General features: G+C 41.2%; 1 protein-coding gene across 1 annotated transcript in view; it reads right to left on the reverse strand.

The window, feature by feature from the left end:
- The window catches only part of ITGB8 (integrin subunit beta 8), a 79,053-nt gene extending 63,934 nt beyond the window's left edge, over nucleotides 1-15,119 (reverse strand). The window contains exon 1 of the mRNA XM_012781000.3: nucleotides 13,153-15,119. Within this exon, the coding sequence (XP_012636454.1) occupies nucleotides 13,153-13,279 (127 nt within the window). The 5' untranslated portion in view covers nucleotides 13,280-15,119. The remainder of the gene's footprint in view (nucleotides 1-13,152) is intronic.
- Between the last annotated feature and the right edge of the window lie 1,529 nt (nucleotides 15,120-16,648).

A 16,648-nucleotide genomic window follows, 5' to 3' on the forward strand; every position in this document is an offset into this window, starting at 1 on the left:
ACATTTCTTACCTGCCAGTCTATAGAAAAACATTAGACTGAGTTACATGTTTTTTAGAAAGTGAACTGGTGACAACTTATGTAAATATTTGCACTTACAGATCAGTTAGTGGTTAATTAAAGTTGTTTATTGCTACAAGTATTTGATTTGCATATCTTTTTCTATTCAGATTAATAGGGAAATTATTTTCTTGCTCCTTCCTATGGATTGAGTTTAGTTATGAGACAATAGAATCTTTTCAAATTCAAAACTTATTTTTTATATTCTATTTAGACTTTATTGCTAACTCTCAGCAGTATAAGAAACTCAACAGAGTAGGTAGTGAGTGATACCAATGTAAGATTAGGTATCTTAGTAATGAGTGTATTACTATCACTAATAATACTAATATAGTTTGAAGTATAGGTCAATATTATATTTTATATTCTATTCTCTATAGTAAATTCTCCTCTATTCTCAATGCTAAAGATGATTCTAAATACTTGTATCTTTTCTAATATTCATTTTATTTCAGGGCTCAAGCAAAAGGAAATTCTGGATTATAATCAAAAGATTTTAACCTCACTATATCTTATTATACAGATATTTAATCTTCCATAATACTTTAATTATCTTAAAAATTTTCAAATACTATTATATTTGTTCAGTTTAATTTCATTGGCATTGATTCTATTTTTTTTCTTCATACCAGAGGTGGTAAATTCAGGAAATTTAATATGGATACTATGAACTCTAGTTCAAATTTTCCTATAAAATTCTTATTCCATATTCTCCAGACTTACCACAGTGGTTCATCTGCTGTTTCCCCTACATCAAAACTCAGCTTTATTCAGAGTGCAATGTTCAAACACAGCTTTGACATTATCCTTGCTCTCACTGGCTACTGGCAGGATTCTCCCTCAATCTTACCTTCAAACACTTATCAACTTTTATTCTTTCAAAGTTAACAGTTCTTATTTAATATGCCCTCTCTATCTTTGTTATCTTCAGACACTTTTCCAAATTTGATGATGCATTCATTACCTTGCTCAAGGTTTTTCTGCCATACCCAAACCACCCCACACCTTAATGCCTCCACCATGGACAGAGCCATTAGGACTCCCTGGGGCCAGAGACTGAAGCAGCAAATCCTCATGCATTATAGGGACCACTGGATCACATCACAGAACCATGAAAGATTTTGTACACCAGAAAGAACAAAGGGAAGCAGAGTAAGTGACAAATTCAAGCACAGCCAGAGGATGGGACAGAAGGCAGGATACTGATCAAAGAACTCTAAAACATGGAGTTGACAGTAAACAGAAGTAGGTCAGACACAAATGGGGTGATGCATCCTAAGAAATAGCTTGTATCTCAGTATTTGAAGCTGCTTATGGACATTACCATGAGCCTGTTAAGGACTGAATCTCCTCCAAGTTTCTTTCTCACCTCACCTAGCCCCTAGACCCCACTTTTATTCATCTCTTGTTGACTTTCCTTTTTTTTTTCCCCACATTTGCTATTCTAATTCTTTGTCCTCAAATCCCTAAGCACTTCTACAAAGTCCTCCCACTTAAGATATAACCCTAACTTTATATTACCAAGAATATCTAAATAATGTTCTTTCTTTTCAAAATTGTCTTGGTTCTTTTTTTCAGTAAAAGAAGAGTTTTCCTTGCCAAGATTGGTTCCTCTCTCTAGTGAACTGCTCACTCAAAGGCAAACCATAATTTCCTAGGTACATTTAGCAATTAGCATTTAGCAATGTTTAAATGTCCTCTGCCTTTTAACAGTGAGTAGACACTATTCTTCCATTTTCAAACTACTCCTCTTATGTCTTAGGCTATTTTTACATTTTTCTCTAAACTGCACACCTTGATGGCTCTATGAGCTAACAAGACTTTAAAGCTCCCTTCATGAACATGACCCCAATTTAGTATCTTCAGTTCCAAACTCCTGCCCAAGTTTCTCTCTTGAGTTTTCAACAATCTGCTGGACACCAACTTAGATTCCTGTTTTCAAAAATATGTTTCTGTTCCTGATTTGAATGACATATTTCTATTAAGTACATTGTTTTCCTATTTATTCTTATTTCAATCTTTGTGGTTGATCATGACTTCTCCCTCTAACCACAGTCCCAACAACCTGTCAGTCACCAAGAATATTAGCTTTTGCTTCAGTATCTCTGGCATTCCTTGTTCCCTCTTTCCATGCCCCATGATTGCATCTTAGTTTGGGCCCTCATTATTTACCATTTGCTTTACTGTAACAATTTCCTTAGTCTCTTACAAACAGCATCTACCACTAAATATAATTACATACATTGTTGCCCAGATTCTTTTCCTGATACAGTGTAATCACATTACTACCCCACTAAATAATCAAATTAAAGAAAAGAAAAACAAAACCCTTAGATGTTTTGCGCCACCTGAGAAGTAATGTGTCTTAATCCATTCAGGAAACAAAATACTTTAGAATGGGTACTTTATAAACAACAGAATTTATTGGTTACAGTTCTGGAGGCTGGAAAGTCCAAGACGAAGACACCAACAGATTTGGCTACTCATGATGGCCCCTTCCTCATAGATGGTGCCTTCTTGCTGTGTCATCACAGGGTGAAAGGGGCAAACAAGCTCCTTCAGGCCCTTCTCATAAGGGCACTAATACTACTCATGACAGTTCCACCCTCATGACACAGTCACCTCCCAAAGGCCCCACCTTTAATACCATCACATTGAGGATTAGATTCCAACACGTGAATTTTGGAGGGACACAAACATTCAGACCACAGCATAAAGTTCCAACAAATCTACCTATTTTTAACTCTACAGCTCTTTCTTTTACTCCCCCCCCATACTTTATGTCATGGTCAATATATATGCCCCTCTCTGCCTGTACAGCCATCCTGTGCACTGCCTCTGTTGCAATCCTGCCAGTCCTTCAGTGTTCAACTTACCTCACTTATGCAAATCCTTCCTGCTCCCTTCAGCTGTAGCTGATCTCTCCACTTTTGAATCCTTGTAAAATTTGCATTGTGATCCTTACATCCTACATCCAATTACAGGATTTTTGTATGTATGTTGCTTAGTTATTTGTGTTTTGTTTACTTAGCTGTGTATTATGCATGTGTGTAATTTACATACGACACATATGCAAATACATTTAGTAAGAAGCAAATTCCTCCAGGGAGGATACTATATTAGATAATTTGGAAAGTCTTCCCAAACTCCTTCACTGCCAAAGCATTGTTGGTTTGTAGCAACAATGGAATCTTGAGGTGTTTCTGGAAATACACTATGCCTAACAAAGATGTATTGTGTGTATAGAAAAATCTAAGTAGCTGGAACCTTCAATTAATCAGTGCTCTACACTTTAATTCCTTGATAAAGTACAGGAAAAACTAAAACTAAGTATTAATATTTAGAAAAGACTTGGAGGTCTGTCTTGCATCAAGATACATTTGACCTATTTCCTGTCTGAATCAGAAGTCTAAAGCCCTATAGCACTAATGACCAAGCCACGCACCTCAGCCCCATGCCACTATTTTGTATTTTGTGCTTACACTGTTCCTTAGGGCAAGCTATCCCATCTACATGACACCTTACTTCTCTGTCCCCACAGAAACTAGTCCAATGGCAAGTGCAGGAGTTTGTGCTCAAGCAGTACCTTTTGCTGTATTGATTGAACAGCAACTGTGAGGCTCTGCAAATCTGTTCAAATGATAACTGTGAGGCTTTCCTCAAATACCAAAGAAAACTTAAAATATAAGTGATGTACCAGGACATGAAAATGTACACACACATCTTAAAATATTTTCAAAAGCAAGAGTCAGCATATGAATGGCCATAGAATTTGATTCAGTAAAATACCCCCTTTCGCATGCATTCTAAGTAACTAGGGTTTTACTGGAACTGTTTTTATCCTGCCCAAGGATAACTCTGTTAGTATTATTAAGAGCTGCTTGATTAGAAGGAAGAGAATGGGCAAAAATTTAGTGAAAAGAGGAAGGACATTATTATCTAGGAGTAAAGAAAAGAAAATTTCACTTCTTAAGGAATTCTGAAGTTGTTAAGATTTTGATGGCATTTCTCTACCCATAAATGTTTTGGCAACTATTTAACACCTGGGATTAAGTCATGGCATTGTGTAGGGTGTTAGGGAGAGGGTACCTGCCTGTGTGAAGCTTCTAGAGAGTAACAGCAAAACCTGACACAAGACAGAACCTTAACAAATGTGCTATAAAAAGGAACAGCAGGGAGCAGATAACAGAAGGACGGCACCCCAAGGGGAGACAGGAGGGTTAGAGAAAACTTCCTTAAAGAATTTCCCAGGCTCTTTTATTACATGATTGCATCTCTATTGTCCGCTTCCCAAATATATGCTGTCTGGTAAAAATCACACAGTATTGTTAGGTTGCTGTTGAGAGTCAGTCCCTCAAGCTGGATCAATAAAAACTGGCAAAATCGACAAAATTATCCCCCAATATCCAGCACCTCATGTCTAGTCTTTTGATACCTGAGCCTCTCCATTTCCTACTCAGCTTCACCTTGGACCTCAGACCTCTTTTGTCTTCCAACACTTGACCCCTTCTTGGGTCAAACAAAACACTTCTGCTAAAGCCCCCCAAGCTGCCTTTTAAAATATACAATCAACTAGTATATGGATAAGCTACTCTCTCACCATGTCTGGGACTATAGGATGTCTCCTCACCTTGCCAGACCTACATTGCAATCCACTGAGTACACAGAGATAGCTCAAATCATCTGCCCCTTCTGGCCTGGATTCCCAAATAATTAACAACCAAACTCCAAACACTGAGGTTTTAGGCTTATGTGTTCTCATATGCAGCATGAGTACCTGTGGCTCTTAATTTTTTGTCTCCTGGACAACCCTGAGGCACCCAGATTTCTACCACATTTTGCCTTTGCATGCCAATTATTTAGGAAAAAAAATGAATGAAAGATCTTTTACCAAACAAGCCATGGGTATATAAGTTATTGGTGATGCCCTCTCGGACTCTGGAATTTCCTGACAGTCTCCCAGTGTTCATATGGCATCTCCTGTGGTCTTTTGGATAGAAGAGGTCCCTGTTTAGCTAGGAAACACCCAATAACCTGGACTTCCATTACCAACTTGTAAAGTGTTTGGGAGTTCAAATTCCTCCTAGGAAATTCATGCACAAGAGTATCACTAGGCTTAAGAAGTCGGCTTCCAAAAGGAGAGGTAATTTAGCATTTCTTGGCACTTACTGGGTAGTTAGTTCCCTGCTTGTCAATAAGGACCCCTAACAAAGATCCTCAAGTGGACTGACCATTCGGTAGGTCCACTGCAACCACAGCAGCCTTACAGAACTTGAAGGCCCAATTCTGGTGTACTTTAGAGCCTGAAGTTAACATAGGGATAGAAGCATCTAGTTTGTCCAAAGGGCCAAGAACAACTTGGTTCCACACATGGGCTTTTATTGCTGAAAAAAGTAAATTCAAAAGAATTGATAATTATCCAGTGTAGGAGGAAATAACACAAGCCATCTGGGCAGTATTTGAGAAGTTTACCCCGTGAAGATGAGGAGTGTCACATCCAGTGATGGCTCTGACATTTCTACTCTTGGCAAGTAGTTCAGTCAGAAGTGGCACTTGTCGTTTTTAGCTTCAAAATCAACTCATCTCTGTGAGGTAGAATTTACCCAAAAAGTCCTGATGTCTGACTTTCATAATGACTATATGTCAATCTCTGCCCCCTAACAAGTCTATCACCGGATTATCTCACTTCAGAGAGTAGTGAGCTATGGATCAATGCCATGCTGACCTCTTCGTGGACAACAGTTAGCCCTAGACCTGTAAACTAGTACCATGTGCCCCCTACCAGCGTGCACTGGGCCTCATTCTCCAGATGGACATTGCTGCTTGCAGTGGGCCACAGGCATGTTCTCAGGAGCCCTTTCCCCTCTCCCAGGCCATCACAGTCCCATCGGATGTCACTGAGCATCATGTGGCCTTGAATTCCTCACAAGGCATCAAACATACCTCATTAAAACATTCCTGGCCAAAACCCACTGCACATCTCATATACCTAATAAGACATATTTGGTGTGATTCTCCAGTGCTGAAATGTTTCCACTCTTCCATCCTCCTGTGTTCAGTACCAGCCCGTACTCCTACTTCCAAACTCCATCGACTTTGGCTTGAACTAGCCCTTGACAGCTACTCTGGTTTCTTACCCTGTACTATCTAGGGACTGTGAACTTTTTTGGAAATCCTTTAGAATAAACAAACTGCATCAATACTGATCTGGAATTGCAACAGATGCTGTCTTTGACAAATCCAATAGTATCTGTCAATTAAACCAAGCCAAAACAACAAAAAAACACCTGGCAAAGAGATAAATCATTTCTAAAACCACTAAAGCAATGATGGTTGGCTGACTGATAAGGTCAGCATGAAAAGCCACTTTTAAAGGCCTTATGTGCTGTTTTAAAATATAAACTTTTAGTACTTTGAATAACAGCACTCAAAATCAAAGCATCTTTTAAAATCATCTTAAGAGTATGTATCTGAGAACACCACTGTAATTTAACATTACAATTTTAATTTAATAATCCTATTCTTATTTCCTAAACTAATATTAGGTGGAGAGCTTTTTAAATAACTCAGGGAAGATAACTTTAATACATCTGTTTAATAGGAGTAGTTTCTTAGCAAGAATTTATTCTAGTACTTCTGTTGAAGGGTGGGGCTATTTTAATTAAATTATGAAATCCCAATGGAAGCCTTTCTGACTTTCACTGTTTATTTTGGTGTGTGGATTATATTAACTTACTGTGAAAGTAAAAAGAAGGTCACATTAAGATTGATTTTAAATTGAAAAAGGTAGTTCATTCACTCCATGAAGGCAGTGTGGCTATGTTTTTTTCTACATATCCATTCTCTTATAGATATTAAATATTGAATATACGCCAGCTGAGTAATGCGACCAAATTAGGTCATTCATGTCAGTAAAATGTTCTTTCCTGTGACATGTTTTAGATTAATAGAGGAAAATAAATAAAACTCAATTAAGAATATGCACACAGTGGACTCTCACTATAACACTGTTTGTAAGAGAGAATTTGATGTAATCTCTATACATCTTGGAGCTTACCAAAAAGGATCTGTTACTAAAATAAAAAAGCACCTTGACATGAGGTAGTTCTCCTTATGCAATGGTCTCTGGTGCTTTTGTTGTTTGTTTCTCCCCGCCCTCCCCCAATAATATTTAAGCTAGTAGACAAGTCTACCCCTAAGTTTTTCAGGGCCAAGAGCAAGAGTATACACGGCAGCAAGCAGAACAAGACTAAATCTTTAACAGTTACAAACCAGGCTAAGAGACCAGTAGGTAAAATGAGTTCTATCTTCCTTCCTTGACTAATGTACATTTATAATGACCTAGATGGCTAGGTCTGAGTTTTAGAAGTTAGAATTTCCAACTCTTTAGATTTCTGGCTGGAGACATGGCAGTGTGTGAAGTATTGCCCCTCCAGCCCATGATCAGCCCCTCTTCTCTCAAATGTCTGCATTTATTCTGTACCTGTAGTAGTCTGTCATTTACCTGCGTGGACACTTCAGCCTGCATGTCCAAGCTCTGTTTTCTTCTTCAGCATCAGTTGCCTTTGGCCACCCTCACCTGTGGTTTGGCACACAGGTGGCACGGTTGACCCACAGAAGGCAGGCCCTGAGAGTAGTTTGGGCTGTTTGAGCAGAGACTTATGGAGCTGATCTACAGGGGGTGACAGATTCTGGATGGAGGTCCTGCCTGTGGTTGGGGCCATGGCCAGAGAGGCACTACAGCTGGGCCCTCCAAGGATTCCTTTCACTCGTAGGAGGCAGTCTATAAGACTATAATGAGTGAGAATGCTGACCCAAGCCACACAGGTCTGAAGTCTGTGTCCATTACTTATTATTAACAGCTAAGAGATCTTGGAAAAGTTATTCATTCAGTGCCTCCTTAATTGGTTTTCTTGCCTACAAAATGGAAATAACAGTACATAACTCAGAGAGTTGTGAACATTAAAGAAGATATTATATTTTCACATTATGTGTCCAGGAGGGTGCCTGGCCTACAGAAAATACCCCACAAAGTTTAACTATTGTTATTCTTTTAATTCCAGAACTCAGTATAGTGCCTGTCATAGAGCCTACAGCTTTAAAGTACTTTCATAAAGTCTGAATGAATAGTGATTAAATGAGTTAGAATGCTTGTCTTTTTGTTACTTCTTAAAGTATTTGGTTAAAATTGACTACAAATTCCAGTTTGTGTAATCTAAACAGAAATCAATTTTAAAATTGACACTGAGGGGTGTGTACATTCAGGGCAACTGGAATCTATGCTCCCAGATTGAAAATTTAAATATTTAAAAAATAAATAACATAAAACAAAATAAAATTGGCACTGAGGGTAAAGAATCAGAATTATTTTTCATACTTCATTATTAACAATAAAAATAACTGTCACAGAAATTGTGAAAGCAAAACAAACTTAAAAAAATAAGATAAAAGAATACTAAGTCTCATTTTTAATCTCTGCTAAAGCTTTGCCTGCAAGGTCAAGAGAATGCTTTCTGGAGTGGACAGGGAAAGCAGAAACAAAAGTCTTTTATGGTGTAACCCACTTTTAGAAGAAAACTTTATTTCCTCTAAGTTCAAATTCTAGTGAGGATTAGAGCTGATTAGAGCTTATTTGCTTAGCTGCCCAATTTAAAATTGCTCACTATTGTTCTCACGTCATCCATGGAGTCATTTACTCTAAATAATATATCAGGACCTACTGTGTGCCAGACATCAGAGACACAAAAACAACAGGCACAGTCTCTCCACTCAAGGCAGTCACAGGTGGATGCTGACATAGGACATAAGCAAGACAGGGTTGGACCTGGGGTGTTCTGGGAGAGAGTTTTACCCCATGCTAAGCCTAAAGACAATGGGAAGCCATGGAAAGATTCTCATGGAGAGAGAAAATGCAGACAAAGGTCTGAAATGACGGAGACTACTTAGGAAGCTCATATTATGAAGGAAATTTCAGGCTTTCTCTACTATGTTCAAATCCCATCTCTTCTACTTACTAGCTAAGTGACATTGGACAACTTATCTTGTCTGTGCTTCAGTTTCCTCATTTCAAAAACAAGGACTATATTTCTACCTTTTTTATAGTGTTATGATGAAGATTGGGTGAGAAAATTGGGAGTTTGGTTTTGAATGCTTAAGGGTTCATTTTGCCTTCAGATACACAGTGGAGATGCTGCACAGACAGTTTGCTGTACCCTCAGGAGATTGGATAAGAGGTCAGGACCAGAGATATATACCTGGGAGGTGTCAGTACAAAAGTGGTATTTAAGACCCAAGACTGGATCAGCCCACCTGACTCAGTATATATGGAAAAGAGAAATCCCAGGGACTAAATCCTCTGGGATTTAGGACTAAATGTAGCACTAAATCCTACATTCAGAGGTTGGGAAATCAGAGAGAGAGAAGATTAAACCAAGGGAGTATGGGTCCAGGAAGGCAAGGGAAGAATTGTTTCCAAGGAGGGAAAAGTCAACAGTGGCAACTCACCTACAGATGATAGGTCAAGCAGGATGAAGACTAAGAAATAGCCATTGGATTTGGCAATTTGGAGGTCACCCCAGTCTTAACAGAGTGAAACTGCAGAGGTGACAAAGAAAGCCTAGTTTCAATGGATTCAAAAAGACAGGAGAATTGGAGATAAGAGTTATGGAAAATTCTTTCAAGGACTTACAGTAAAGGGGAGTTAAAAATAGTAGATGAGAGATATTGCAACATATATGGATACTGCTATAGATGATCTAGTAAAGAGGAGAAAATCTGATGATACAAGGAGGGGTGGATCCATAAAACTGAAACTTTAACAATGTATACATGCTGTGATTCCATTGGGATAAAGCAATTAACGGGGAAGTATATTTGTGTTATTTTCTTTTCTTCATATATATGCATATATCAAAAAACTCTCACATTTGCATACTCTTTAAAGAAAAATATTTTCAATGGCACCATAATAGAATGGTTGAAACTCTGTCTTTCCTTGCCTCCCTCTTTTCTATAATCCCTCCCTTTCAAGATTGTAAACATTCTTGTTGCCATACATTTCAACTAAAATCATTCATGCTTTGGGATTAACAGTGTGTTCCTCCTCCAGTAGTAATTTTAATTTGGTGAAATATTCTCAAATATGATTATATGAGGTATTTGCTTCAAAATAATTAGTTGGGGAAACGGGTGATCATGGGAGCAGAGTTGAAAGAAATTGTTGGTTTTGAGTTGATAGTTAATGAAGCCACATGACGGGTGTATATAGTGATTCCTTATAGCATTGATGACTTCTTAACTGATCACAAAGTGTCCCAGATACATTAAGATAGAATTAATTTGGATGCTTATTATGCAACTAACTTGGAAGACTGGATTTTTTTTAATGATGTCTTGGTTCTATTAAATATTCAATCACTCTAGATAAGCATAAAAATTCTGAGAACACTTATATGAAGTATGTCTTGTAGGAAAATAATGCTACAGTCACAAAACAATGCTAATCCAGTTGGTTGTCATTTAAAAGAATAAATAGTTGCTAGCTGAATAAATAGAAGGTTAAATTTCATTACTATAATAGTTACCACTTTTTAAAAGAAATTGAGAGTTCTGAAATTTGTCACACATATTGCTATATAAAAATTTATGTAACAAAAGATCTTCTCTTTTAAAAGGAACAACAGTGTCGCTACATTAACTCTTCAAATATTAACCACTGGTATTATTTATGTCTTCCAGTTACTCATTAACCATTTTATAGTGGTCTTGTTTCTCTAATTGTCAGTAATTTCCACCAGGAACAGTTGAAAAACAAACTGCAGTAATTTTTTTATCCATCAGAAATCTTTTGATTTTATTAATATCATCCCCCACTGCTTACTATATATTCATTATTTTAAAAGTGCACTATGCATTTGAGACCTATAAATTCTAATTCAAAAATTTAATCCGAAGTTAAGTTGTTCTTGTGCAGTTTATGGTCTCTTTGCATGGCTTTATTGCCTCCAGCATTTTCTTGGTGTAAACTACTGAGCAAGGGAACAAGATTTCCTTTGTAACTGATACCTAAATTTCTATTCTGCTTTAAGCATCTAATTTGCATTGTAAAGACATATAATTTGAGACTTGTAGCTATATCACAAAAGTACAACAGTTTACGCTGTTCTCTAATTTTCTGAGTCGTACTAGCTATAATTTACATTTTTTGCATGTTTTTAACTGCCATGCAAATCAGTATACATCAGAAACCTTTGTATATTGACAAAGGCTGGGAAAAGGATGCCTTGTTCTGATTTCAGATAAACATTCCCTTTTCAGGTCTGCAGGTGCAAAGGGGCCCATTCATAATATTTGCTTCAAATCAGTTATAGTCTCTGTATGGAAATGCAATGCTATTTCCCAAGGACTTGATTAATCTTTATAAGTACAATGAATATTAAAAAAATTACTATTATTAGGAAATTCTAGAGGCAAGTAGGACTTTTTTTCTTTGCCTATGTAGTGAGGAAAAATATTGTTGACACAAGTTTTGGTCCCTTTAGTAGTGTATGTTTATTACATCTAGAAAAACACTTTATTACTTACTGAAAACAGTATGGAATTATGCTCAGCGGAAAATGTGCTGCAACAAATGCATGTTCTATTTAAGAGATAACTGATAATGAATGTTACTTTTTCCTTTCTCTGAAGTTTCACTAATTTTGAAATTAAAACATAAAAAAAGAACCACAAGAACAAAATTTATTCTAATTGCCCCCATTTCACACAACTGGATAAATCTCCCTGAAACAAATACTGGACAACTATACATGCAACAATTAAGTGAAGTTAGCTGAATGTTTCCATTATAAGCCCTATTTATAAGTTTATGACTTAACTGTTTTAATTAGCTTCAGGCAGAAACTTGGTGCATCATTCAAAGCGTGGGAGTAAATTTTAGTCTACAGAACAATTAGAACTATTAATTAAACTGTCTTGGAGCCTGAGAGGTCACAGAAAGACTCTAATAGAATTTAAAGGCTTGGTGATCAAACAGAGAAAAAGTGAAATAAGAAAAAAAAATATGTCAATAATCATTGCATTGGCAAAAATACATGTTTGGCCTATATTGAAAACAGAACTCACCCTATGTTGATGCTTAGTACTATTAGTTTTATTGTTTGGCAACAATCCAAGGCTACCACCTTTTATTTGATTGTGATTATTTAAATCGAAAGTCCCCAAACACCCTCTCGTGTACTATTTGACTTGAACTTTCCTTTGTGATTTAGGGAAGGCAGGTGTTATTATCCTCATTTTACAGATGAGGACAATAAAGTTTATGAAGAGGTAACCTCTCCAAATCAAGGTAAGTCTGACATAATCTGGCTTGCTTGGACTGAAAGCTGCCCATCCCACTCCAGCGTGCTCTCTGCTTCTCAGTGGCAGAGACCATCTCGGTGAGGGATCAATTAGCTAGGAAAGCTGTTTTCCTTCTTTCTTTTTCTTATCTTTCTTTTTTTTTTTTTTGTTTTAAATAAAGCCAAAAGGACAGTGACTTAAAAGCACGAATGTTGTGTTTAATTCATTCAGATTCAGCACTAGGATAGAAGAAACTCACACGTTGCTGTCTTTTTCTTTTCTGGACTCAAAAATGGAAGACTCACTCCCATCATAACCAGCTTATTCACAACCTTGAGTCAAATGCAAGTTAGGGGTTAGTAGACCCAAATGCTAGAAAGATGGGGAGCACAGTCTGCACATACGATGCCCTCAAGAATGGGCCAGAACTCCTAAACGGCTTCTGTAAACACAACCCCCTCTTCTAAACTTCTATTACTACTTTCCCAACACCCAGGAGCAACACACAGACTCTCCTAGAATGATTAGTTATTGCTGTTGCTCCGGGGCAGAAATGCTTGACACCTGGCCTCCCGAAGGCAGCCTGCGTTGGAGGATCCTGCCACATTTCCGCCCTTTTGAAGTTCCCAGGGCAGAGAGAGGCTGACCCCGCAACTTACCTGGCGGGGATGCTCTGGCGGGGCAGTTCTTCGTGCCAGCCCAAGACCTTCGGGGAAGAGAAGAAAACAAGACAAGACAAAACAAAACAACTTACCACCTTGGCCCAGTCCAAGAACAAGTGAGAACACCCAGGCCGCCCGGAGGAACGAGGCAGGACCTCGCCGGCAGTTCTGCAGGCAGACCAATGCAGCGGTAAAAAAAGGCAGGGCCGAGCCGCACATAATGCAAAGCAGCCCGCCCCACGCCCGCCGCCCGGCTGCGTTCCGGACGGAGGACGCGCGCTTGCGCCTCTCGGGCGCACCTCGGGGCCTGCGAGCCAAGTGTCGCTAGGACCGTTCCCGCAGGCCCGGCAGGCGGACCCCGCGGCGCGGCGCGAGCGGTGCGGGGACGCGGGCCCGGGCGCCGCTCGGCATCTCAGGGCCCCGGCGGCCCTCGCGGCTCGGCACGGCGGGCTCCGCGGGCTCCGCGAGAAGCGCCTCCTCGGACGGCCGAGGGCTCGGGGCGGCGACGGGGCGAGGGCTCCCTAGCCTGCTCCGGGACAAAGAAAAGAGCTTTTGTTTCTCTCCAGCCGGTGGGGCTTCTGCTGCATAAATCAGCTTAGCGAGGAGCCAAACACAATCAAACCCAAACAAAGCCTGAAGCTGGGGGGGAAACCACCCTAATGTACATTCACTGGGTGATGCTGCCTCTGTGGGAGGGGACGCCGGCGAGGCCGAAGGGGAAAAAAAGTCGATGGCGCATCGATCAGCGCGAGCTTCTTCCACAGGTGGGCAGAGAGGCCAACTCCGCTTAGTTGCACTTTTGCAGACTCGTCGGCGGGGCAGCGGGCAACGACAAGGCGGCAGCGTCCTGGCTGGCGAGGGAGGAAACTCGGGGTGCCAGCAGCAGGGGGAGGCGGCTGTGGGAGCGCCCTAGAAGCACCAGCCGGCACCCGCAGGCACAGAGCGAGGCATTGCGGCTCCCTGCCTGGCGGGGAGTGGAGCGCACGGCCGCCAGCGCAGGAGGGGAGGTCCGCGGGGGTGCAGCAGCCCGGCCCTGCAGGGCGAGGGCTTCGTACCCTTGTCCTTTTGGCCCCAGTGCGCGGCTCAGGCGTCCTGCTGCCCAGAGCCTGGGCAGCTGGCGCGCTCTGGGGTGCACCCAGCGAGGACGCGAGGGAGGCGAGGCCGGTGATAGGCGGGGGAGAGGTGGTCCTGCCCTGGCCCCCCGGGGGGCTCAGGACCTGCTTGTAGCTGGGCTCACACCCGGCCCAGAGTTGCTAGGAAACCGCCCCACGCTCCCGAGCGCCTCGCCCCGGAGGCCGGCAGGCGCGGCGGCGGCCCCGGCGGCAAGCAGCAGCAACAGCTCGGAGCAGCGTGGGCGGGACATTGGTGAGGCATGAAGTCACCGCGGCCCACACTCGCTCTTTGTTTTGCTCACTCTAGCTCTTTTTTTCCCCCTTGGCTCTGATAGTTGCCATTCCTTCCCATGGTTCAAAAGAACTGATGCGTAGCCGCGCAACAAGAATGGCACGCTGCGTTCCCTTCTCCGTCCTCCCCCCGATTCCTTGCACCCCAGTGCTCGCCTAGCGAGTGTGGTGGGAGACTCGCTCAGCACAGGCGGCAGCTGCGAGCAAACCCCAATCTCTCACCCCCGCGCTGCGTGCTGCTTTGTTCAGAGATACTCACTGCCCCGCAGCTGCTGCATACAAAGTGGAGTCCTGGGGCCTCTCCCCGCCCCCAACACCCTCTGCTCCGGGAGTGCGCTCTGCTCACTCCGCTTGCAGAGTTAAGAGCCCGTGCTCTGCTTCATCGTAAGGCTGCCCGGCGGCTCCCCGGCCCTTGGAGAATTGGACCAGTCCGCAGGGGCTGTTCCCGGAGTTACTGGCCCAGATTTCTCGCTGTTCCTTCTCCAGTCGGAGCCTCAGTCCTTGGGTGAACAGTCCTGCCTTTCCCCCAAGGTCTGATGGTGGCTGCGAGCCTTTGCTCCTGACAGTGGGTCTTTTGACTTTAAGCGTCAGTTTCTCAGTAAACGGAACAAAGAAGTTACAGACGGCAACAAAGCGGGAAGGCAGAAGCCAGGGAGAGGAGGTGGGAGGGCATTTCTGCCTGCTTTGCAGCTCAGACATTTAGGTGCAAGCGGAGGAGCAGCGGGTGTCAGGCTGGGCAACTGTCGGGGAAGCGGCGCGCCTCCTCGGGTCCTGTCACTACCATGCTAAACCGAGGGAGGGAATCCAGTCCCCCGCATCAGAAACAAGGCACTCTTCCCGTTTGAAACATAGCGATGGTTCTCTTTTTCCTCTAGGGGCAGGAGTGCTTGGGCTCCCCGTGGTGAAGTCTGACCTCTCATTTTTCCCCTGACAGCTTACCCCACATCTTTAATGAGCACCGCCTCTTACAGGCATCAGACCCGTCCAGCCAGGTCAAGGTGAAATATGTGGGAGTTTCCCTCCTTCTTATTTGTTTGATAGGTTCCGTCTCCTTAATTGTAGTAAAATACCAAGTAGGAGTCTCTCTCTGTCTCTCTTTTTTTTTCTTTCTGTTTTCTAATTGTTGACTGAGTGAATGGAAAGTACCTAGTTAATAAACCACAACATCGAAAACTCCCCCCCTTTTCAGGTGTGGACTGCACATTGAGGCAATTAGCTAGCAAACCAGGAACCCAGTTGGAAAATTAAAAGTACCCTGTATCTACAATGCAGGTCTTTTTGAGAGAGCAAAGGCATGACTCAAACCTTAATTTATACTTGTGAGCACATTCTATAGGCAGTGTCCCCTTATATAGAATTAAATCCAGTTCAGCTTCATTTTCTAATTTTCTTGCCTTAGTTCCGAGTTTGAACAGTTATGGTTTTGGTTTTGTTAGTCTTAAAGGAAGGGCCTAAAAAGTAATTGGGATGGGTGTGAAGACTTGAAAATTTGAACACAAAAGTAACATAATCGAGATATGATTAGTGACTCTTCAATTGGGCAGCATGTTTATGTTCCAGACATTGTCACAGGTCTACAGAATGCAGCCCTCCTTAAGACAGTGCAGTGCTGCAACAAAGAAAAAAAATTAAATCCCTGATTTCCATAAGGATCCATAAGAGTTTCATGACATGTTTTAAAATCTAACTCTTGATGCAGTAATACATAAAGTATAAACTTGCACAAATAAGAAAGGATGTAACTTTGTGAAACTGATGAGATATGTACTAATTTTTGTAACCCTACATTTTTGGGTGTTGATATGTTGTACATACTAAGCCAAAACAACTGTGGAGCAAGAGGAATAAAATGAAACTCATAAATCTGTTTCAGGAAATTTTCAAGCCCTTTAGAAAGAAAGATTTCTACCTTTTGTTATATGAAACACTTGCAAAAATATATGCCAGGATGCCAGTTTCATGGAGTTGTCGAAGAATAAGCACAACATTGTTTATTGCCATTTCCCAGTGGTAAAGAGGTTATAACTCTGGTTATCAAAGTAAAATAAGACAGAATATCCTAGTTGTGAGACTGTGATGCCTGCAAGTTATTTACAAGCAAGTTGTCTGTACATTTGGGCTGTAAAGATAAAAGTAAATTATCCCGAAACCCTGTGAATCATCTGTAGGATTTTCTTACAGTAAA

This window comes from Microcebus murinus, chromosome 9 (assembly GCF_040939455.1).
Source record: "Microcebus murinus isolate Inina chromosome 9, M.murinus_Inina_mat1.0, whole genome shotgun sequence".
In the NCBI taxonomy this organism is placed as follows: domain Eukaryota; kingdom Metazoa; phylum Chordata; class Mammalia; order Primates; family Cheirogaleidae; genus Microcebus; species Microcebus murinus.